The sequence below is a fragment of the Cottoperca gobio genome, chromosome 21, assembly GCF_900634415.1.
Source record: "Cottoperca gobio chromosome 21, fCotGob3.1, whole genome shotgun sequence".
Classification (NCBI taxonomy): domain Eukaryota; kingdom Metazoa; phylum Chordata; class Actinopteri; order Perciformes; family Bovichtidae; genus Cottoperca; species Cottoperca gobio.
Window position 1 is genome coordinate 1,304,348 of NC_041375.1, and position 24,649 is coordinate 1,328,996.

Here is a 24,649-nt window from a genome sequence, read left to right on the forward strand (position 1 = left end):
GTCTCATGTCTGGGAAAGTGTTCAGAATGACGGACTGCCCGAAGGCGCTGCAGGTTTTTATTAAGGAGGAAATCAGCTGGCATGGTGTCCTCAGGGGGCTGTGTCCCTCTTTTTAAACAACTCCTCGTCTCCGATGTCGGAAAGTAGTTTCCCCGTGGAGCTCTCTGAGGTGGAGCTCTCTGAGGTGGAGCTCTCTGAGGTGGAGCTCTCTGAGGTGGAGCTCATCTGAGGTGGAGCTCATCTGAGGTGGAGCTCATCTGAGGTGGAGCTCATCTGAGGTGGAGCTCTCTGAGGTGGAGCTCTCTGAGGTGGAGCTCTCTGAGGTGGAGCTCTCTGAGGTGGAGCTCAACTGAGGTGGAGCTCAGCTGAGGTGGAGCTCAGCTGAGGTGGAGCTATCAGCCTGTGAATCTGAAATGCTGGAGAGAGTCGGGCCATGAGATGTGTATCATGTTGCGATTGCTTTTGTGATCAGTGGCATCCATCACATTAACATCATTCACTACTTTCTGTGTAATCTGAGCTTTGCATGAAAACCGTTAATTAAACCTCGATACAGTTTCACAAAACATAATGATAAAATGCTCAGATGTTCCACTTGTTTGTGTTTCTCTCTCGTTGTCTTTCTGTCGGCTCTTCTGTTCTCCCTCCTCCTTTGTCATCCTGAACACGACTGTTTGACTTTGCTTCAATTTAAATGTCCTTCTTTTGTGGAGAGGAAATTTGAGGGCACGGCAGACTGGCCTCATTTAAGAGGATTCTAGTTTGACAAAATAAGAACCTAAACTGTGTCACATGGTCTTCATCAGTGGGTAGTTCTATCTGTTATAGAAGTGTTGACGGGCAAAGCTCTGTGAAGGATGTTATCCAGAGCACTTTTAGGATCTCCCGTCTGTGTTGGCGTGCGTGCTGTGGTGACACGAGGCAGCTGAACCACGAGAACACTCACTTTCATTCTGGTGGACCAGGAGCTTTACTGCAAGACTCAGCAAATGCTTGATGGATGACGACATTTTATATTTACTCGCCGTCTTTTCTTCTCTTCCCAGTGAAATGTGAAGTAATGGAGAGAACTCTGCTGGTTTTTATTATAATGGACTTGTAGAAGTCACTGAGACTCTTTAAACCCTTATAACAACGAATAGCACTTAAGAAAGTAGGAAGTAGATCTGGATCTGTAGAAGAGGGAGGATGTTCTGTGTCTGGGTTCAGAGGACACGTGATGGACGACTCAGTATCTCCTCAGCCATCTTTGTGTTTATGTCTGAGGAGCGTCTTCAAGGGGACAGACGTACAGACGAGCAGACAGACGAGCAGACAGACGAGCAGACAGACGAGCAGACAGACGTGCAGACAGACTCATGTAATGACCTGATTCAAACCCCTCTCATGTTGCGATTGTTTGTTGTATTCTCTCGCCGATATTTATATTGGAATGAGTTACTGGCTCTTTTAGCACCTGAGAAAAGCACGCCATTTTTGCATGAAAAATTACTTCAGCGATCACATATTTACAATCGGGTGTTATCGGCCATTACTGGCATTTTACAGATATATTAATATCTGCGAAGATATTCCAACAAAAACTGCAGGACCAGTGTTTCCTCCATTCTATATTATTCTAGTTTTTTTATTAGTTTGTTTTGCATTCGTTATTTAATATTTTAAGTGTACTATATATATTTATTATATATATATATATATATATATATATATATATATATATATATATATATATTATATATATATATATATATATATATATATATATATTTTATAAATATACAGTTTTTTCATCGCTTTTTGGAATTTTGCAGATACAATAAATGATGAAGCGTTCCTCTCTTACTCACACAGATGAACACACGGCTGGTTTTCTCATGAAACGTTGACATATTAGACGATATTTACTGTTTGAATAATCTTTGATAACGTTTATTGTTCGCCTGTACAACTACTTCCTTGGGACAAATCTTTTCACTACCAAATTTAACGAGCTGTGCTATAAACGTTAGCGTATCGACGTGCATGTTGGGGATCATCAGCTGATGTATCGGATGTCTCTTCACTCCGTATTTGATCTATAAGCACTGATGCTGTTGGATTGTTCGGGCTCTTTTCTCCTGTTTGTATCAGTAAGACTTCCGGGTCCTGCTGCCCCCCTGACCCACATCTCCTCTGCAGACTGCAGCTGGTTTTAAACGATGATCTCAGAGCTCAGCGGTCTCCAGTTGCCAGAAATAGCGTTGCTTCATTTCCAGACAAACTCTCTTTTACCCCATAAAGAAAACTGCTGTGTGCATGCATGTACACCACGTGCACGCACGCACGTCTCCTTATAGGGTAAATGGGAACATGTGTGTTTATTCATGTCCGTGCCAAACATTACAGAGCTTCACTGGAAAACAGTTCTCTTCTGGTCTAAAGTGCCTTTTGCTTTAATTGGTCTATTTGTTTTGTTAAAGGTCTCGTCAGTTGGAAACGAGAGATGCATCTTTCTTTGCTTTTAGATGTAAAACAGTCTGATGGGAAGAGACAGAGCAGGTGGAATGTGTTATTCCAGCTGCAGCAACAGCAGCATGTTGAGACACAGGTAATCCTCCTGAAACTGCTGTCATTATAGAAGATTTCTCATATTTCTTTTGTTATAAAGAGAAAAGTGTGTCAATGTCAGAATATGGTGTCCTGTTGTTGGATCAAGAAAACATCAGATCTGCATTCAAACAGGAAGTTCACTGCCACCACTGCAGAGATATTAGAACGAGCTTTAGTGAACTAACACGTCTTACTTCCTTTAAGAACCATTTAATTCTACTTTTGTAAATTATGACACACGTGTATGTGGAGAGAGTACATGGAGAGAGTACATGGAGAGGGTACATGGAGAGAGTACATGGAGAGGGTACATGGAGAGGGTACATGGAGAGGGTACATGGAGAGGGTACATGGAGAGGGTACATGGAGAGGGTACATGGAGAAGGGTACATGGAGAAAGTACATGGAGAGGGTACATGGAGAGGGTACATGGAGAAGGGTACATGGAGAAAGTACATGGAGAGGGTACATGGAGAGGGTACATAGAGAAGGGTACATGGAGGAGAGAGTACATGGAGAAGGGTACATGGAGAAGGGTACATGGAGAAGGGTACATGGAGAAGGGTACATGGAGAAGGGTACATGGAGAAGGGTACATGGAGAAGGGTACATGGAGAAGGGTACATGGAGAAGGGTACATGGAGAAGGGTACATGGAGAAAGTACATGGAGAGGGGACATGGAGAGGGTACATGGAGAAGGGTACATGGAGAAGGGTACATGGAGAAGGGTACATGGAGAAAGTACATGGAGAGGGGACATGGAGAGGGGACATTGGTACATTGTTCTGCAGGCTGAGATCCCGTCATCATCATCTGAAACGTTTTACCACAAAAGTATCTTGTTTTGTTGTCCCAGTGCTATTTGATTATATATGATTATTTGTTTGTATTCTGGAGGAGATAATTAGATGCAGGTTGAAACACTGTGTGACAGCTCTGCAGATTCACCAGCCTCGTCGTGTGTGAGCTGCTGCAGCTTCAGTAAGGTGGAGTCTGTAAAGTGAGTTTGATTCAGTGGCTGTGGTTCGTGTTCGTGTTTTATGTGTCGCTACTTGAACATAAAGCAATTAGTGAGTCTGGTGTTTGTTAACGTTTGGCTGAAAGATCTCTCTCAGCACCACAAAGTAATACTCTCATATTTAAAGGCCCTGCACAGCTGACATCTGCTCAGTGTGAAGCTGGCTGGAGGTATGCTCATTTATTATGCTATTTATTTATTATGCAATTATTTATTTATTTATTTATTTATTAAGCTATTTATTAATTTATGCTATTTATTAATTTATGCTATTTATTTATTAATTTATGTGAGGTCTGCAAACTTGAATGATGGAAGTGTAATTTAGCCTGCCCTATCAGGAGACTAAATTAAATGAGATAAATGTTTACACACACACACACGCACACGTTAAATATTTTGTCATCAAAATTCTCGCGGTAGATCATTTAATCGTCGGGCGGATTATACGATGCCTGCACTCACAAGGCCAATTATATCTTTATTATTAAAGTATTTCACAGAACCAACACTGTGTTTAGAAAAGAAAAATGGATCCGTCTCAACGATTACATTTGGCCAACAAGTAACTTCGGTGCGCCCACACGTGTAACCTGCTACACTGTGATATACGTGTAGTTAGTATGCACTAATAATGGTTCCTTCTCGAATGGGACCGCCGCCTTCAGGTGTGTGAAATGTGTGTGTGGCTGAACAAAGCTCCCTGAGCAGCACCTGGGCGCTCCGTCCTCAGACCCCGAGGTAAAACAAACACCGGATGACTGCTCCCTCTCTGCTCTTTGAGACTTGACTGAACTTGACCGCAGCAGACAAAAGGCTTCATGTTTCTGTGCTGAAGCTCTGCAGATACAAGGCCCCACCCTGAACCCAGCGCCGTGTGGACTAATAACCTGCTTTAGAGACGGGCAGGTGTTTCTTTGCACTGGAGCTGTGGTATGCTCGAGGTCTTAATCTGACTGTGGGAGCACTTGGAGTTAAAAGAGGTTAATATCGGAGATAATGGGGCTCGGGACAAAAGTAGAAAGCTCAGGAAATCACCTTTTTTAATTAGAAAGCGTCTCCACGTTCACATATTTCTAGTAAAGCTCAAACGACCCGTATCACGGCAAAGGTCTCCGTGTATGTACCCGACACAAAAGCCTCTCACACCAAACCTGAACGAACCGGAGGAGCAGTGTGTGAGGACGCAGACGCCACCCTCCACACTACATAGTCAGAGTCATGTCAGGTTGAGCTCGTGTGTGATCAGGTGGGTCTGTTCATGACGTTTCTATCACGGAGTCATCGACACAAAGAAATCTCCCGCTGTGTGAAAGAGAAACTCTCCAGATATCGTCCGCATGAGAAAACGAAAGATGCGTTTTAGATGAAGTGAAAAGTGTTTGGGTTTCATGTTGTCGGCTCAGCAGCTGTTTTTTCAGGGCTTATGTTTTAAGTCTGTCAGGCTTTTGGTCAGCTCAGCCTCTTGGGTGGTTCTTCAGCATTAGGAGCCGCCAGGATCCTTAAAGCTAAACAGCTGACTGTAATTGTTTCACAGCTGCCTGCTTGATGTTGGATGCAGGATGTGTACTACATCAAGTCGAGCTCCTGAATTCAGCTTCACTCGTACGAGAATCTATGAGAAGGATCCCAACCCGCAGATGATCTTAGTTTTATCCCACAGTTACCAGCCGCCTGGTTTCCAGCTGCTGCAGCAGGTTACAGTGGAAACGCTTCTGTACAGTTGGAGACGAGCTGGTGCTGCACATGTCCCTCAGTTACTGCTGGGCGTGTGAATAAGCAGCATGTCAGTTAATGCAATTCTAAAGTAGAAGAACACAAGTGGCTCCTTTTTTTTAAAGACTTTTATACATCTGTGTCAGGTTGTAGCCGAGACAATGTGCACAAGCTTTGCAGCTAATGTGCACGATCTTCTCTCCATAAAGTCTGCAGCACCATGACTGCACTTCACCTGTTCACCTGTTCACCTGTGCACCTGTGCATTACTGCTGTGGAAGATTGTTTTGAAGCCGCTCTTGAATAGTTCTGGGTGATATTTCAATATAATTTTATTTTATTGAGATGAAATTGCACATCGAGATATCGTGATACACAATTACGTCGTCTAAATTGATACTAACGAGCACATACGGACTCAAATATCTGATCAAACTCAGCCGTACTGTTAGAATAAATAAAAGTAAAAGTGTCCGACCTAAAGAAGATTTAATGGCTGAAACGCATAAAGGGTTAACAAAGAGTCTAAGCACTGCGCTGCCACACGTCCACACAGAAGCAGCGTAAATCCCTCTTTATATATAATGACAACAATATCACGCTGAGCTTGCAGTATGAGAGATGATTATCATGTTGGCCTGTAACATTACATGTGTCAGCATCTGAAACGCTTACTCAGCATTTAACAGCTGTTATGAAGCTCTGAGACAAACATCGTGTCGCCAAGTTGCACTTTTTTATTTATTGTCTTCTGCTTACTGCGAGTAATGTAACTGGACGTTGAGGTATCCTGTGACTCGGCGTCGCAGGAGAATCTAGAAGTAAACGGTGTTTTGTCGGCGGGTAATGACTGTTGTCTGTGGAACATGTGATGTTGGTGCTTCTAACTGCAGCGCATCTGATTCTGCTGTGTTACTGAGCTCTGCAGGGAGCTTTGTGCCATTCTTCTTCTTTTACTGGCACACAAACTTAACCAAGAAGAAGTTGTTTCTCTTTGAAGGCTTCTCCTCCCCCCCCCCACATCTCATAAAGAGACATATCGGCTCTCTGTTTATTTCTGATGACGAACAGCTTGGCTCAGCGTACAAAGACTGAGCTTGTCTTGGCCTGCACATTTTAATAGCCCACATTTTTTTGCTGTTTTACCCTGACACACACACACACACACACACACACACACACACACACACACACACACACACACACACACACACACACACACAGCTCAAACTGTTGTTGCATTTAGAAAACACACATCACAGGAGACCCACGCTGAAGCACATGGACTTGGTTTTAAATGAAGTGGTGAAGAACAACATTGTTGTAACTTTCAGAGCTCACAGTTTGGAGAACTTTGTGTTCTTCGTTAGCTTAGCATCGACGCTGGACACGGCTCTTTCCAAAAGTAACACTATCACCTCGCAGCACCTCCCAGAGCTGCGTAATTAACACGCCGTGTCATGCACACGTACAGGAGTTTAAAAACCACCTTAGCAAACAGATAAAATAACATCTTTCAGTTAAGTGTCCTGCACAAATAACACGGCTGCAGGTGTAACAACTATTTAAAAATGAAACCAAGAACACGTTATATATATAATTATAAGATATCATCCAGACATTTAATGAGAGCAGCAAACTTCAGCAGTTCGCTACTTTAGGGAGCGTTAGTGGGAAGAAGTCGTGCCAGCAAAGACGATCACTTCCTGCACTTTGTTGTAGGATGTAGGAAGTACACCCGGAGGTGAGAAGGAAACAATCCAAGAAGAGTTTATGAAGACAAACATGGCGTGTGTCATGAACCTCAGTCTCACTTCCCCCACAGGGGGAAGTGAGCGCTGCTGCTGTGTGCGACCTGGAGTCTATGAATCACAGGCCTTTAATCTCACAAAGCAAATCCTTTCTAAAAGTTATGTGCCTCCTGAGGAGAGGTATTTAGGCGTTTGATATGGACGTTTACGACCGCTGCCCCTCCATCGACGTTGCTTGTTTTCCCTCCCGAGTGTCAAAGCTGCAGCAGCTGTGTGTGTGAGACAGGAGAGCGTCTGTGTGTTGTGTCTCCCTCGTATCTTATCGGTTTGTATTCCAGCCCTGAGGGAGGATGAGGAATCACTCCTCATGAACCACAGAAAATGCGTCCTCGAGTAAACCTGAAGCGGGGGGGGGGGGGGTGGTGTTGTGATACCAACTTGTTTTCTGTGCTCTGCGAGACACCACAGCTGATTTCTGATGTTTTTTTGTCCCGTCTGACAATGTTCTGTGGAAACTGAAAGCATCACTTGTGTTTCCATCTCTTCACTGAAGTGTCCTGCTCCTCACGTCTCTGTGAGCTGTGTGCAGTATCACAGTTATGATGCCAGAAGTCATAGAAAACAAGTTGCATTTCTTAGAACTCTATATATACTTCATGCCTTTAAGTGTCCACAACAGTTACTAATATTAGGCTCTACATGCAGTACATGCCGTACATACGTTCTCTGTGCTTACACCTGCTTTACATCGTTCACCTGCAGGTCAGTCGACGCTTCGCTCAGTTTGTGTCACGTTACTCTTTGGCTTCCTGATTGCGCCGAGTTGTGCAGAATCTTTTTACAGGATCTGTTTCGTGCAAACGCTTTATTTTTGTTTAAATGATGAGACTTACAGAATAAATTGAAGTTTCGATTTTGTTACTTTTCCTGACGAAGCGTTTGTGACTCATGATTAGTTCAAGGACCGTCGGAAAGTTGAACACTTGGGGATAATGTCCATGCTGCGTTTTGGTTATTTTTTAAAAGAAAACTTGCTTTTCAAACCCGCCAGCAGGTTTCGGGTTCAGAGGGTTAAAGTTCCCTTCGTAAAGTAAAGTAGAAGGACATTCGGAGACGGCAGACCGACGCCAACAACATTCCCATGAATGAAAGTAAAGTGTGACTCAGATCTGCTCCCAAATGCAAAGCTTCTGTTTAATTTCTCTCTGTCTGTTTTTAACTCAAACACTATACAGAATAAAAAGCCTCTGAAGAGACCAAACGTAATCTTCCCCCGCAGCCGAGCGTGTAATTAGGTGGTTGTGTTGATATTGTTCTGCTGTCATTTAAAGTCATATTCCCAGGGTCAGGGAGGGGCTGCATGCTGTGATGGATCTGTCTCGCCTCACTTCTCTGAAATTAACGCACGGAGCGCTCTGTCATTTGACATATTTGCTTTTTTAAATTTAAGTGGGACAAAGAAGCGACACCACGCGCTCGCTGCATGTGGGAGTATTAAGATAAAGTTGTGTATCGTGGCACATTTAAGGACTTTTATTTGAGTGACTCTGTGGTGGCGGTTTAGACTTTGAACTACGAGACTGTGTGTGTCACAAAGACCACCACTGTGACACGTTCATGGATCTCACTGCTCACATGTTTCCACTGCAGACTAAAGCTGTAAATATCAACTAGTTTCTCAATCTGACTTTTTTTTAATAAGCAATTAATTGTTGAGCAGAACTCTAAAGAAATCCCCCAAATGTGAGTATTTGAGTCTTTTAGCCTTCTATGATGGGGAAACTTAGAATGTTTGGATTCAACATTAGAGACCAAACACGTATAATAACAGATTAAAATACTTATTTGCAGCCTCAGTTCATAAACAGCTCCTGCAGCCTGACGCACGTCTCTGTGGTGAATCCACTAGTGTTCGAGCAGCAGGTGGAAAACGATGAACAGAAAGTGTCTTTTTGTTCTCTGGAGGGGAGAAGCACAAGTCTGCAACCAAACTAAACGTTGGGACTCCTTCTGTAAATGTCTGGAGTCAGAGGCACTGACCAGGCGCTCCTCCCCTCCCCCCCTAACCTCACACACACACACACACACACACAGACACAGACACGCACACACACACGTTTTTGTGACTTTCTTAAATCAACAATGTGACAAGCAGGCCGACGTCATGTGATCAATGTGCGGAGGTGAGACTCGAGCTCTCTTCCCCCTGACCCCCCCCCCACTGCCTGTCAACTAACTTCAAGTAAAACATTTAAATGCAACATAGTGCACTGTGTGATTAATGTCTCCATGGAAACAGAGGGAGGTTTTAAACACACTTTAATATTTACCTCTTTCATACTTTCACAGCGACATCATCTTAAAGATTAAATTAAAGCATGTTAATAATGTTCCCACAGGAAACTGTTAGGCAGGAAATAAAACCTTCACGCCTTCTTGTTCCTCCCGAGGGATTTCTTTTTCTTTTTCTTTTTCTTTCTCAAATGTACAAATTCTTTGCAGGCGAAGCGGGGTGCACCACAAATATTTAAAATATTCAGTGAAGCTTTGAGAGCAGAAAATAAGGCGACGCTTCAGACTGCAACCGGAGATGTGAGAGTTTAGAGGGAACGTTTTCTTTCCACACGCACACACACACGCCACAACCTCACGACACAGGCAGCGACTGTTTCTCCCTTTTGCCTCCCCAGTGGTCTGCAGAGGGAGCGACCACCTCATCATATCAGACGCTGCATTCCGACTGAGGGTCAGAGTTCAGTGTGACGACCTCTGGTTCCTGCAGACCAGACACAGAAAATATAAACACATCGTCTGTTTATTCCTCTGACTGTAAGAAGCATCTTTCATCTCGTGTCGTCGCTGCCTCACTCTTAAAGTTATTCAAGTACTTAAGTACAACTTTACTTGAGTTTACTTTTTACTTCTACGCCACTAAATTCTGAGGCAGATTTTGTACTTTTTACTACATTTATTTAATAACTTTAGTTACTTTGAAGATCCAGATTAATAATCCACAATATAATCAATAAATCATGTTATTTAAGTTAAAGTAAGATTTTGAATGCATGACTTGTGCATAATGTGTAACTCCATCACTGCAGATGGGAAACACTTGGACGTGCTCACAGATGCTTCCAGATGTCAGATATCATTTGCTTTGTTGTGTTTATTTGAAATGCTTTTATGAAAAGAGCAGTTTTTAGTTTTAGCCCCCGTTTGTTTTCAGACTGTCTGGCACATTTGCATGAGATGAAGCAACATCTATCCTTCTAAAAATAACCCGACGGCTCATTTCCTTTTCATATAATCTCCAAATATTTACATAAGCCTTTTCAAAAGTGATTTTAAAACCCTGCGTGTCTCCAGGCAGCGATGTGGGAATGCATCTACCTGCTGCATCTAGTGCTGAACTGCATGTGGTGTCATTCAAGGTCGCACGGTCCTCGGGTTGGTTCCATGACTCAGCCACAGTGTGGGAGTGGAGCTCCAGACTCAACAAAAAGGATTAATTTGATCAGGTTTTTTTTAAATGCATAATGAAGAAGGGAAACGTGTTGATACAGAAATATAAAGACTGTCTGAGAGTCCAGACAGTCTGTTGCACAACCCTCACCACTAGGTCGTGATTCATCTGAACGTTTCCTGGTCATTTTTGAGAAGTCTCATTGACCGCTGAGGCTCTGAGTTGAATCACGTTCTGTTTTTCTTCAAAGATTTAAGATTCAAAGACTTTCTTGTCCTCTGCACGACAGCTAGTGTGAAAATCTTAAATCCCGTTCTACTCCAACAATGCAACCTACAGTATACCTAAGACATTCAAAATAAAAGGTGCAAGAACATAATGGTTAAAAAATACATATATATATTTATTTATTTATATCGTGAAGCTGCTGTAGAAGAGGAGACCTCTGGAGATTACTGACTGCAACGTGACCACAACTCCCATGATCCTTTGCAGCTTCACGACACCCCCAAACTTTGCTTTGTTGTTTTTTTTTATTATGAAAATGACATATTGTGCGTTTAAGGACTCATTGATTATCAGCACAGCTGCAGATTAGTTTTCTGTTCACCAATAGATGCATTAATGGACTGATACGTCGAGGACTGTTGGGTTTCACACGGGTCGGGTGGTTCCACCTCTCATAATGAAACCATATGTTACTTTTTACAACCGCTCAGATCCTGTTGGGACTTCTGTTGGAGCAGTCAGATCATCACCAGCTCAAGATTAGCAGCTGTCTTTGTGTGTCGGACACGTCGCAGTACTGATGCCTTTTCCTCTCATACAAACTGAATTCTTGGATTTGTGTTGATAACGTGAGGCCATCTCCTTCTTCTCCTTCTACTCCTCGTCCATCGGAGACAGCAGCTTCATGAATGCGGTCTTTGTGGAAGGTCTTGGAACAACTAGTGTGAAATAAGCTTGTCCAGCATTGCCTCCCGTATCACAGCGGCCGTCCTCCCTTCATCAAGGATTCCTCTCGTTTGTGGAGCGAGAGCGCTCGCACAGACCACCGAGACAAATCTGTGTTCAAACCAGACCCAGGGGGACGCGGCGTTCTCCTGAAGACTTGTCTTCTGTTGGATTTATTCCAGTGCAGATAACGCGTTAATGTGGATTAGCTCCAGCTGCTCCAGTTGTTCACTGTTGCAAACAAAGGTCAAAATGTTCTCTCACAGTGCGTGTGCAATTTAAAATGCCTGAAAAACCAAAGGCAACTTTCTTTTTAAACATCCGTACACAAAGACAGGCCCAGAAAGAAATGCCTTTCCCCAGTGTGATGTGGAAGAACTTGACTGAACCTCAACACCTTTAGGATTTATTGAAATGTTGAATGGGAGCAGATCCCTGCAGCCGGGCTGCAACGTCTGGTGGAAAGCTTTCTTACGAGAGGATATGTTGTGCTGTAGCGTCATAAAAGAGAATTAGTTCTTGTTTTTTATCCAGTTCATTTGATTTGTTTGTTTGCATTCGGCCTTGTTGGTCTTTATCCTTTCAGAATAAAATGAATCCAGTTTTTAACTCTTGAAAAACAAAGTTTCTATACTTTTACAACCCGTTTACATCCCTGTATGTTTACATGTATTGTCATTATGCATGCATTCACTACATTAATGTATTCATTTTGAAATTCCTGTATGCCTTCAATTCTTTCTCTTTTTACATATTTAATGAGCATTGTTGGAGGGAGCCTGAGATCTAAGATTTTGATCGCCTGCTTCTCTGAAATAGTTTTGCATATGACAACAGCTCTCAGCTGGTACTGGAGTATAGTTTCCCCAGTACTGAAGTGTTTGTCGGTGGTGTCACAGTATCAGTAGTTAGTATAGTATAGTAGACGTATAAAAACTGACTCTCTGCTCTCCTCTCACGCAGGTCACGGGGAATGTCACTGCGGAGAGTGTAAGTGCCACGCCGGTTACATCGGCGACAACTGTAACTGCTCCACAGAGACGTCGTCCTGCATCGCAGACGACGGGCAGATGTGCAGCGGGCGAGGAAACTGCGTGTGCGGCCGCTGTCAGTGCACCGAGCCGGGGGCCTTCGGGGATACCTGTGAGAAATGCCCCACCTGCCCCGACGCCTGTGGCACTAAACGGTAAAGTCCCACCACTTCGCACCGCGGGTGGAGAGACGCATGTTTTGTTGCTCAGATCATTGGTAGGAGGAAGTTAATTGTATTTTATAAGAAAAATGTGGAAAATTGAAACAAGGTGCTTCAGGAATCCACAGTGATCCAGCAGGTGAAAGGTCAAAGCATCCAACCCCCTCTCATAACTCACTCACTTATGGACTTATCTTCGCTTTGATGAGCTGTTCAGATAACTCTCATGCCGCTGGTCACCCTGAGAAATGAAGTCCTTTATGGAACAACCTTTCACCCTGGACCCATGATCGCAGAGGTCATGTGTCGTGACATGAACTGTACATGTTCGATGGTATTTGAAGGATGAAGTGAAGCTGAGCAGCAGATACAAATCTTACAATAGCAAGAGACGATGATACGTTTTATTATTTTAATACAGTTTGTAACTTCCACTGTGGAGTTTTATTTTAGTGCATTAAATGGCAGCAAGTTGACGAGACATTTAAATAAAAGTCGAGCTATAGGTTTAAGCCTTTTTGTGTGGATCCAACATTTCTTTGGCTTTTTCTACATTTATTATTTGAACATTTTTGCTGCGGGATGACCTGACAGACCCCGATCTAATATTATCATTTTCTTATACTTGTTTCCCAACAGAGTACGATGTCACAGTTCATGTGTAGCCAATAGAAAGCCTGCATTAAATGAGTCTTTTAAATGTGCATGAGGGAGGTACATAAACACTAATGCTGTGTAACACAACAGTCCTTCATGCTTATAATCTAAAACTGTTTTAGATTTAGGTTTTTGTTAGATGTAGTTTGTGTTGCATTGTTTTCCCCCAGACAGCGAGCCGACCCTCATTGATATAAATGCACCACATTTCTTTTTAGAATAGAAAAACACGCGTCAGTTTAAGTTTTAGCTAAATGTACCTCATTACAAGCAGAGAGGGACAGCGTCTCTTTATCTGCACAAACGTCCTGTGAAGTGTAGTCGTGACTGTCCCTGTCCCTGTACCTGTCCCTGTACCTGTACCTGTCCCTGTCCTCTGTACCTGTCTCTGTCCCTGTCTCTGTACCTGTACCTGTCTCTGTCCCTGTCCCTGTCTCTGTCTCTGTACCTGTCTCTGTCTCTGTACCTGTCCCTGTACCTGTATCTGTACCTGTCTCTGTCTCTGTCTCTGTCCCTGTACCTGTATCTGTCCCTGTACCTGTCTCTCTCTGTCTCTGTCTCTGTAACCTGTCTCTGTACCTGTCCTCTGTCTCTGTCTCTGTACCTGTCTCTGTACCTGTCTCTGTCTCTGTACCTGTCTCTGTCTCTGTACCTGTTCCTCTGTACCTGTCTCTGTCTCTGTCTCTGTACCTGTCTCTGTATTCTCTGTCTCTGTCTCTGTCCCTGTCTCTGTACCTGTCTCTGTACCTGTCCCTGTCTCTGTATCTGTATCTGTATCTGTACCTGTCTCTGTACCTGTCTCTGTCCCTGTACCTGTCTCTGTACCTGTCTCTGTCCCTGTCTCTGTACCTGTCCCTGTCTCTGTCTCTGTACCTGTACCTGTCTCTGTCCCTGTCTCTGTACCTGTCCCTGTCTCTGTCTCTGTACCTGTCCCTGTCTCTGTACCTGTCTCTGTACCTGTCTCTGTCTCTGTACCTGTCTCTGTACCTGTCTCTGTACCTGTCTCTGTACCTGTCTCTGTCTCTGTACCTGTCTCTGTATCTGTATCTGTCTCTGTACCTGTCTCTGTATCTGTCCCTGTCCCTGTCTCTGTATCTGTCCCTGTCTCTGTATCTGTCCCTGTACCTGTCTCTGTATCTGTATCTGTCCCTGTCTCTGTCTCTGTCTCTGTATCTGTCCCTGTACCTGTATCTGTACCTGTCCCTGTACCTGTCTCTGTCCCTGTACCTGTCTCTGTCTCTGTCTCTGTCCCTGTCCCTGTCTCTGTATCTGTCCCTGTCCCTGTCTCTGTACCTGTCCCTGTCTCTGTATCTGTCCCTGTACCTGTCTCTGTATCTGTATCTGTACCTGTCCCTGTACCTGTCTCTGTCCCTGTACCTGTCTCTGTCTCTGTCTCTGTCTCTGTCCCTGTACCTGTCTGTGGCTGCAGTTTATTAGTCCACCAGCTGCTGACAGTTCGCTGTGTTTAAAAGGACAGTGGAATCCCCACAGTGGAAATAACATTAAAATAACATGCAGGCCGTGTGTAGACTTGTGCTCTCTGTCTGCTTTCTAGCTCATGAATAAAGATTAAAGAAGCCATTTTAAAAAGTTTTGAGTAAAAGTTTTGCTTTAGTTCTTTCATTAAGCTCTTTCATTCCCCTCTGCTTCAGGGAGTGTATTGAGTGTCGGCTCTTCAACTCAGGACGGCTTGCAGACAACGAGACCTGCCAGCGCCTGTGCAAGGATGAAATCATCACTGTGGAGACCCTCAGTGAGTACACACACACACACACACACACACACACACACACACACACACACACGCACACACCAGCTGGCTGTCAGAGACAAGTATTCACATCTGCAACAGTTTCACTTCTTCTTGACATGACGTACTTCTTCCTCTGTCTCTTTATTAGACATTTCTTGCTGTGGAGACGAAGTTCATCATCGTCCAGTAATTTCAGTTAATGTGACACATTTAGCACCTCTGTGTGATGCGCACACACACGCACACTAACAACAACATCGTGGGATTGGAAGAATAGACATATTTACACACTGACACTATAATAACAACAAGATGGAGTGAAGTTAAAAATGGCTCATTAATTTTCCATTTATATACTGAATTAATAATGAAAGGAAAGTGTGTCACTTGTATTACACAACTTCTGCTATAATTAATGAAATGGTTCGTCCACCATCCGTCAACATGTTGGACATTTGATCCTCAAGCTTCTTGAACAAGACTCTGAAACAATATGAACTTAGATTATATTCAGCTGTATTGTCGCTGCACACGGCATTGTAAACTGAGAACTGAAATGTGTTTCTGCAAATATTTAAGGTGAGAAAAAGACAATGGAGACAGAATCTGGATTCATATTTGATCTACGCTGCCTAGTTTCAGCAAATATGATAAAAAAAATTAACGACGTATTCTTACTTTTACTTCAGTAAAGATCTTCCTGCTTCTTCCTGCTCTGAGATCTGCTGGCAGCTCTTGATGCTCAGCTCTCTGTGCGTGTTCACATCTTGTCTTGTTTAACGCCTCACACACCTCCTGTGATTTAATCACGAAGCACGGCCAGCGAGCACCGGTCAGTCGTGTCCCCATGTTTATGTCATCATGCGGCAGCTGGCGGTCCAGGCCACAGTGCACCCGCTCATTTACATCAAAGAGCAGAATCCATTTAAATATAAAGTCTGAAGGCAGAATCCGCCACTAAACAACTAATTACATGCGAGAAGAAGTCGGTGACCTCATCCACGTATCACAATATTAAACATAACTTGATAACATTATGTTACTTTTGCATTACCTCAATACCAGATGTGCAAATAAAGACAAGAGGAAAGTAAAATGTTAGTTTGTATGTGAAGCAGAAAGCGACTTCCTGCTGTCATCATCCAAAGACATGAAACTACAGATTGAGACATAAACTCATCAGGAAAATGTTACTGAGGTAATAAATCAAGAGAAGTAGAAACATTTTCTCATAGACTTCGATACAACCAGAGGAGTCGCCCCCTGTTGGAGGTTACAGAGGAGTAGAAACATTTTCTCATAGACTTCTATACAACCAGAGGAGTCGTCCCCTGTTGGAGGTTACAGAGGAGTAGAAACATTTTCTCATAGACTTCTATAGAACCAGAGGAGTCGCCCCCTCCTGGAGGTTACAGAGAAGTAGAAACATTTTCTCATAGACTTCTATACAAGGTTACAGAGAAGTAGAAACATTTTCTCATAGACTTCTATACAACCAGAGGAGTCGCCCCCTGCTGGAGGTTACAGAGGAGTCGCCCCCTGTTGGAGGTTACAGAGGAGTAGAAACATTTTCTCATAGACTTCTATACAACCAGAGGAGTCGCCCCCTGCTGAATGTTAAAGAGGAGTAGAAACATTTTCTCATAGACTTCTATACAAACAGAGGAGTTGCCCCCTGCTGGAGGTTACAGAGGAGTCGCCCCCTGCTGGAGGTTACAGAGGAGTCGCCCCCTGCAGGATGTTACAGAGACTGCAGGTTTAAGTCACTTCCTTATTGCCCACCGGCTTCTCTTTCAAAGCATTGCATCTCGTGCATCATTTCAAGAACCAGGAAGCTGGAGGTCTAACGGCGCAGACTGAACCCTCCGTGTCGACTAAGTGCTTCTACGTGCTTTTTTACATTAGTCACAGCCTGCAGCGAAACAGTCGGGAGATGTTTAGGAATGCATTAATAAGCTCACGGTGATTTATGGCCGCTATGGCACTGCGATGCTGCACGGCGTTAAAGAGGAGACAGTTTTAGAGACTATTATTAGACCGGTCCATGTTGGCCCAGCGTGGCCCTGGCACAGGTCTGACATGTTTCATAGCATTCCTCACTAGTACAGCCAGTTGACTGGCCTTAATGGACTCCACATGTACATTCCAGATACTTTGTGCATGAAATAGAGCGGGAGGGGCTGATGGGTGGACCGGGGCAGCGTGACCTCATGCTCCCCTGTGAGCTGTTGGAGTCTGTGACGACGATGGACTTGAAAACAAGGGCACCCAAACCTTCAGCTGTCAGTTGTGATTTCTGTTCCACCCTCAGCGGCTGATTCCTCTCCGGTTTCTCCTCGTTCCCCTTCCTCTCTTTGTTCCTGAGTCTGAAGCCAAACCTCCAAAGATAATTAGAATGATAAAATCTTCTTCAAAACACAAGTTGGAAGCGAGGTTGTGATGGAACGATTAAAATAAAGAACTGTAGATGGATCCGCATCCAATAACAAGAATATCTCCCCTGAAATAACATCAAGAGCGAAGAAGCTGAAAGGTAGTTCACAGAAACAAGCAACTCAAGTTCAACAAGTTCAACATGCTCTCTCGCTTTGTTACTTACTAAGATTAAACACATTCTTTGCGTCTCCTTCTCTGTTAATTAGTCATTTCTTGAAGGAATGAAGTTAAAGATTGTAACTGGTCCCAACATAAGATACATTCTTTTCTTTCTGTAGCTGATTGACACTCGGCGTGTTTGTCTCTCGTCTTCCCTCTCCAGAAACGGAGGACCCCGGCGCCGTGCTTTGTCTGTACAAGACAGACAACGACTGTGTCATGAAGTTCACGTATTCTGAGCACGCCAGCGGACTCTCCATCCTCACAGCTCTGAAAGAGCCAGGTCAGTGCTGCACACACACACACACACACACACACACACACACACACACACACACACACACACACACACACACACACACACACACACACACACACACACACACACAAAAGGACTGCAGCTCACATTTAGTCGTTTTACAATGACAATAAGGGAACCTTGAACACACCATGACTCTTAAAGGTTACACAGTCTTTTCCCAGAATGCTCTTCTTTGATAATAATAATAAATGTTTAAACATTCAGTTGGCCTGAAGCATTTTATTTTCTAAACTTGACGAACATGTTCCTCTTCCTGTGTCAGAGTGCGGTGCTGGGCCGGACGCTCTGATGGTGCTGCTCGCGGTGGTCGGCAGCATCCTGCTGGTGGGCGTGGTGCTGCTCGCTGTCTGGAAGTTGGCAATCACCGTCCATGACCGGAGAGAGTTCGCACACTTCCAGAGCGCACGCTCACGAGCCAGATACGAGATGGTGAGGATCGCAGTAGGAATGTGTAACTCGTCAGTTCAAACTGCGTGATGAGGACATGAAGTGTGCATAAGTAGACTCTCGCCTGGGTCACAAAACCTGCACGATGCTGTCAGGCGATGTAGTTCTAAAGAGAAACATGATGCAGCTGCTTCCTGTTTGAAATGACGAGCAGAGAACCAGGGACCAATCAGGTGTGAAGCGGCAACTTTTCCCTCAAGCAGCTGGTTGAGTGGAGCAGCACGTTTCCTAGTTTCCTCGCCCAATCTGGTGTAACTGCGCGACAGAGCCTTGAACTTTCTCACTTGGAGTTCAAAGCTCTCATTCACTTCCTGTTTTCCTCTCTCGCTCCCTCAGGCCTCCAACCCTCTGTACATGCAGCCGGTGTCTACTCACTTCGTGGAAACAGATTTCAACATGTATGGGAAGTCCTACAACGGAGCGGTCCACTGATCCCTCTGCACGGGGCGCGGCAGGACCGGTCCGACAAACAGGTCCCTGGAGGATGGGGGCCCGAGGTGGACGGAGGACTGAACACACGACTCGCACCTTGACAGCTGAAGTGAAATGAACTGTATGTGTCCGACGGGGGAAATCTGTGGCCTTTTTCTTTTTTTATCTTTACGCAGGAGATTCCCCGACAGACGATGGAGGAGCAACACAAACATGAACTTCCTGGTCTTTTAGAGAGAGAGAGAGAGAGAGAGAGAGAGAGAGAGAGAGAGTAGAGTAGAGTTAGGGTGAGTTTGTCTGCAGTTACACAAAATAAACTCATGAAAACATGACTCCAACCACGTAACGCCACCACTCAATCTTTGCACAGAGCAGGCAGGACATTGGCTTATATTTCTATATTTTTATAAACATTAAAAATGCCTTCTTTTTTTTTGTATAAACTTTGCACCCAACAGGACTCTGAATAAATTTCACTCCTCATCAGATATTTTCAAATTCACAGGATGATTAAAAAAGCACATATTTGTGAAGGTGGTTATGACGACGTTGTGGTACTACTAACATTTACTAAGCAATAGACTTCTTACCCTCATTTTGCACAGAGAATATTAAGAGTCAAGTCTCGTAAAGATTTACATTTTCTTTGATGATGTGTGTGCGCGCGTGTGTGTGTGTTATTGTAAACTCCAATTGCACTCCCCCCCCCCCCCAGCCTCTGAACCCTTAAAGGTTAATGCTGCTGTTCCTCTAGAACCAATCCCACGAAAAGACCAGAACCAACAATGTGCTCGTCTCTTAATATTTAACACAGAAATCTTTTCTAAAAGCATCTGGACACTTTATTTACAGTAAAGCTGAAACGATTGTTAGTTCTGTTTAATAAAAAATTATATTTTATTGTGTTAATCATTTAAGGTTTTTGCTTTTTGTCTCTTTTCTCAAAAAAGGCCAGCTTCAGCAGTCCGCTCCGGTCATTTGTTTTATATTAAATGAAATATCTTTGGGATTTAAGAAGTCGGTCGGTCATCTTGGGCATTATGAAACTGTGACTGGCTTTAAAGAAATCAAAATAAAATCTGTTTTCAGACATTTTGTTGACGATTAATCAAGACGATCATCTTTAACGAGAATAATCGCTGTAACGTTGCAACCTTGTGGCTCGTCGTTGCTTCGTTTCATGGCCCAGAGACGTGAGATTATCTGGTTTTGAGTACACAGATTTAGATTCTCAGATTATTGTTGGTTTTGATCGTTTGGTTGGATTTATCACCAGCCTCCGAACCCTGAAGCCCACGTTCAATACTGAACGTGCAGCCCTGTGGCCAAACCTTCTCATACGATGATAAAGTAGATGCAGAGTGCATCGCTGAGATAACTTGGACGACAGACACACGCAGGACTCTGAGTTCATGTGGGTTTGGGAATACAGTGTGACTGTGTGCTCCCCGGCTGCACTGGGAGTGGGTCGACATTCTTTGAAAAAAACCACAAAGTAGAAAGTCCAGAGTCATAAATCCACCGTGTCCCACAGGAGGAGTGAGAGACGGGGAAACGTTAGCGAGAGAGAGAGAGAGGGAGAGAGAGAGAGGGAGAGAGAGAAGGGTGCTCTGTGGCGGTCTTGCAGTAAAAGTGTCAGGGACTTGGAGTTTGTATGTGTGAGAGTGAGTGTATGTAAATAATATAACATGTATGTACATACGGTGCCAAATGGAATGTTTTCAGTCTTGACTTTGACCGTGTGACTCGGCACAGTTTACTAAAACACCTTTTACAGCTCAAACATAAAGTCTTCCTGTACAGTCATGAACATTTCCACATGGATGAGCATCACATCAATACATCCTGTAATACTGCACACAGAGACAGAACAATAAATGTGCTTATGTCCAAAACTGGGGAGTCTGTTGTGTTTGAGGAGGAGGAGGTCTAATTTTAAACAGTGTGTGTGTGTACTCTTCAAAGGTCAGTAAAACATGTGTCTGCCCCACTAACAGGCTCTTACATGTTTGATGTGCGATCCCACGACGATCATTATGACTCTGAAGCTTTTACAAAGTGACCCTATAATTATGTATTCATACTTCGACAGAACATATTGTCGTTTTTAAGTATTCAGACTTTTATGAAGTTTTTTTCTTGTAAATTGGGAGTTTTACTCCTAAATTCAACACTTTAATCTCAGAGAATATCCAAGAGCAAGATATCTTAAAATCTTTCCTGAATATTACACCCGTCCTCTATAACTCTTTATTTTTATATTTTTTTATTTAATATATATATATATTAAATAATATATATATATATATATATATATATATATATATATATATAATAATAATTTAAATTAATCTAATTAGCCGTCATAGATTGGTGATTGTAAACACTTATTAAGGTGTGTGAACAAATCTGTAAATGCATACACAGATTTAAATGCACATCTAAAAATCCTGTGTACACAGATTGACAACTTTCCACACACATTTGCAAATATTATACTCCAACAATACAAAAGTTTCAGATGTGTTGAGTTGCAGCTGTGATATGGAACAAGGCGATGTTTGTTCTGTTATCCTGCTTGAGGTGAGCTCATAAATGTGTGTGAGGTTCCTCCCTCTCTCCCCCTCCTGGCTGGGAGGACACTGACATGCTTGTGAAGTCATAGAGCTCCGGTTGAATCTGGCTGTGAGAGGGAGGAAAACAAACGCTCCTGCAAAGTCTGAACCTCGTTAACAGAATCAATTAGCTAATTAGCTTCTGCTGAGCTGACGCGAAACACGGCTCTGGAAAATCGATTTCTAAAGAAGCTACATTTTTAGCTAAAGGCACATTTGTTGTATTTCAGGAAACCTAATTTACTACAAACTGCCAACTTTAGTTTGATAATGTTCTGAAAGTTTTTTATTTAATTGTATCTGAAAATACTTAATGAGTCCAACATATTATTAGCAAATCGGACTATTCATAAAAAAAATACACTAACCCATTTAATTTACACATAACGTTGACAGTATAACTGTTACCCATGAATCCTCGTGCAACCACGTGAGCTAGCTAGCCTGTGCTGAATCACTGCAGCACCGATCTATAGCGGCGCGCTCGTTAGCTACGGGTACATGTTATTGTTGTACTAGCTTAGCATTATATGCACCATAAAAGGGTTTGTTTATACACGGTACTTTAGCCCCCTACACAATATTATAGACCGGTTTGTATGCAACTCACTTTTATACACGTGCAGTAGGGGTCCTTGCCCCTAGTGCATCATAAGGTCTTACTTTCAATCACACACTTTGTTTTATCTCTACGATCAGATTCAGCTGTGTTTTATGTTTATGGGCGATAAGTAAATATTAGCATCCTAACCTGCTAAACCAAGACGGGGAACAAGGTAAGCATTCTTTACACCTTTGTGAGCATGTTAGCATACTGATGTTAGCATTTATATCAAAACAGACTCAGAGCTGCTAGCATGACTGCAGGCTTGTTACAATAACTTATCTCTCTCGCTCTTTCTCTCTCTCTCTCACTCTTTTGCTCTCTATCTCCCTCTCGCTCGCTCTATTTCTCTCTCTCTCTCGCTCTTTTGCTCTCTCTCTCTCGCTCTCTCTCGCTCGCTCTATTTCTCTCTCTTTTGCTCTTTTGCTCTCTTGCTCTCTCTTTCTCTCTCTCTCTCTCTCTCTCTTTCTTGCTCTCTCTCTGTCTCCTCTCTGCTCTCTTCTCTCTCTCTCTCTCTCCTCTCTCTCTCCCTCTCTCTCTCTCTCTCCCTCTCTTTCTCTCTCTCTCCTCTCCTCTCTCTCTCTCCCTCTCTGTCTTTCTCTCTCTCCTCTCTCTCTCTCTACTCTCTCTCTCTCTCTCTCTTCTCTCTCTCTCTCTCTCCTCTCTCTGTCTCTCTCTCTCTCTCTCTCTCTCTCTCTCTCTCTCTGTCTCTGTCTCTCTCTCCCTCTCTCTCTCTCTCTCTCTCTCTCTCTCTCTCTCTCTCTGTCTCTCTCTCTCTCTCTTTTCCATTGCAGAAGTTATTTCTGACTTTGTTCCTTTATTTAACTTCTTCCTGTTTAAGAAAACATTTGTTTCTATCGTCCTTCCGCTTTATTTCCTCAGCATCATTTCTCTTTTTCAGCCTCTGACGCTCCACTTAGAGCTTTTATAAACGTTACTTGAAGTGGAGTTGTTATTATTAAAGGTAATGTGTATCACATGAATTCTTTTACCTGTTTTAACATTTTAAATCCAGCGTTGTTTACGTCCTTCTCAACTGTTCTTGGAAATCTTTGCAGATGAATAAACTCTTTTTAGAGTTTCTCATGTCTTGTCTTTGAATGCCGGAATGAGAGATGACAGGAAATGAGGGGAAAGAGAAGCGGGAGGACAAAGGTCCGGGGGATTTCATGCTAACTTTTTAAAATCGGGATCATTTATCACACAGTCCTTCGTCTCTCTTGCAGAGCAGAGGTGTCTGTTTCCCTCCACATCAACATGAACCTCATTGTGATGTAAATGTTTGGTGGTTTAGTTCCTGGATCTGAAAGCCGAGACCATCCCGGGGAGTGGGAGATTTCACATGAACACATTCAGGCTTCACAAAAGCTCCCTGTGACCTTTGACCTCCTGTTGCTGAATGTTGTTTTGTCAATCTACTGGGGTATTGACTTTTCTATTGACCAACATGGATGTGTGTGTGTACTTTTGTTCTGGGGGGCTGAACTCCTGATTACAGAAGCCCTGAAGGGAAAGTGAGAAATAAATATTCTGTTGATGCATTTTCTAAGTCTGATCTTAATTTTTCTCTTCTGTGTTCGACCAAATAACAGGTGTAAAAGAAGGTTTGCCAGGTAATCTTGAGTGTGTGTTGTTGTAATACTCATTTCGGCCACACGAGGCTGAAGTGCAGCGCTACCAACGGGACTGAACGGCAGATTAGCGCCAATTAAAATACGCCCAAAGAAAAACATGACAGTAAAGTTACACGACTTGTACTTTGTGTTTGGAGCATTTGAAGAAATTAAAACTCACCTGGAAGAAAACATGAATGCATGAATGACTAAATGTTTTTTGCAAACCTTTGTTTCACTTGTTAACTCACAAGCACAGAAGAGAACAGGAGATGTTTCTCTCACTTGCCCCTCAGGGCTTCCGTACTTAACGCTACAGCACACCACGATGTTTTAGACAATAGTGTGCTTCCAACGTTGGGGAAGACCCTTTCCTGTTTCAAGATCCTTACATGTTGAAACAGGAAAGGGTCTTCCCCAGAGTTGGAAGCACACTACTGTTTCCCCAGTTTGCTGAGGCCTGCACAGAACCACGAGCTGCCGGATGAACATGGACGTTCGTGTCGGACCTCATTCATGTTCTTGCGGAACAAATCCCTGCAAAAGACTTCAAAACAAGTTAATCAGGGTGTTAAAGTTTCATCCCCGTACCCAACTTCTGCACGTTTTCAGCAACTTATTTGGCTTCCATGTTTAAAAAGGATTCATACAAATCAAGTCGGGGCTCCCACATTAAATTGTTCATAATAAAGTCGATCATAACTACACAAGAGGTCAACAGATCCTTTTGAGAAGAACAAACTCTTTGAAGCATTTAATTTAAAACGGGTTTTAAAAAATAGGGTTTTGAGTTGTGCTTTTATGTTGCTTCATTTTATGTGATTAAATGGATCACAGTGTAAATAAGCCTGCAGCTTTATTGTGGGATTTAATCCTCAGTTTGAAAATGTGATGGCTGTGCAATAAAAAAATATATTTTTAATT

The 24,649-nt window shown here is 43.2% G+C and overlaps 1 protein-coding gene across 1 annotated transcript in view; it reads left to right on the top strand.

The window, feature by feature from the left end:
* itgb5 (integrin, beta 5) overlaps positions 1-20,788 on the top strand; it is a 38,357-nt gene extending 17,569 nt beyond the window's left edge. Inside the window, exons 12-16 of the mRNA XM_029458752.1 lie at positions 12,459-12,681; positions 14,997-15,097; positions 17,856-17,975; positions 18,277-18,443; positions 18,798-20,788. Coding sequence (XP_029314612.1) covers positions 12,459-12,681; positions 14,997-15,097; positions 17,856-17,975; positions 18,277-18,443; positions 18,798-18,893 — 707 coding nt within the window. The 3' untranslated portion in view covers positions 18,894-20,788. The remainder of the gene's footprint in view (positions 1-12,458; positions 12,682-14,996; positions 15,098-17,855; positions 17,976-18,276; positions 18,444-18,797) is intronic.
* The last annotated feature ends 3,861 nt before the right edge of the window (positions 20,789-24,649 follow it).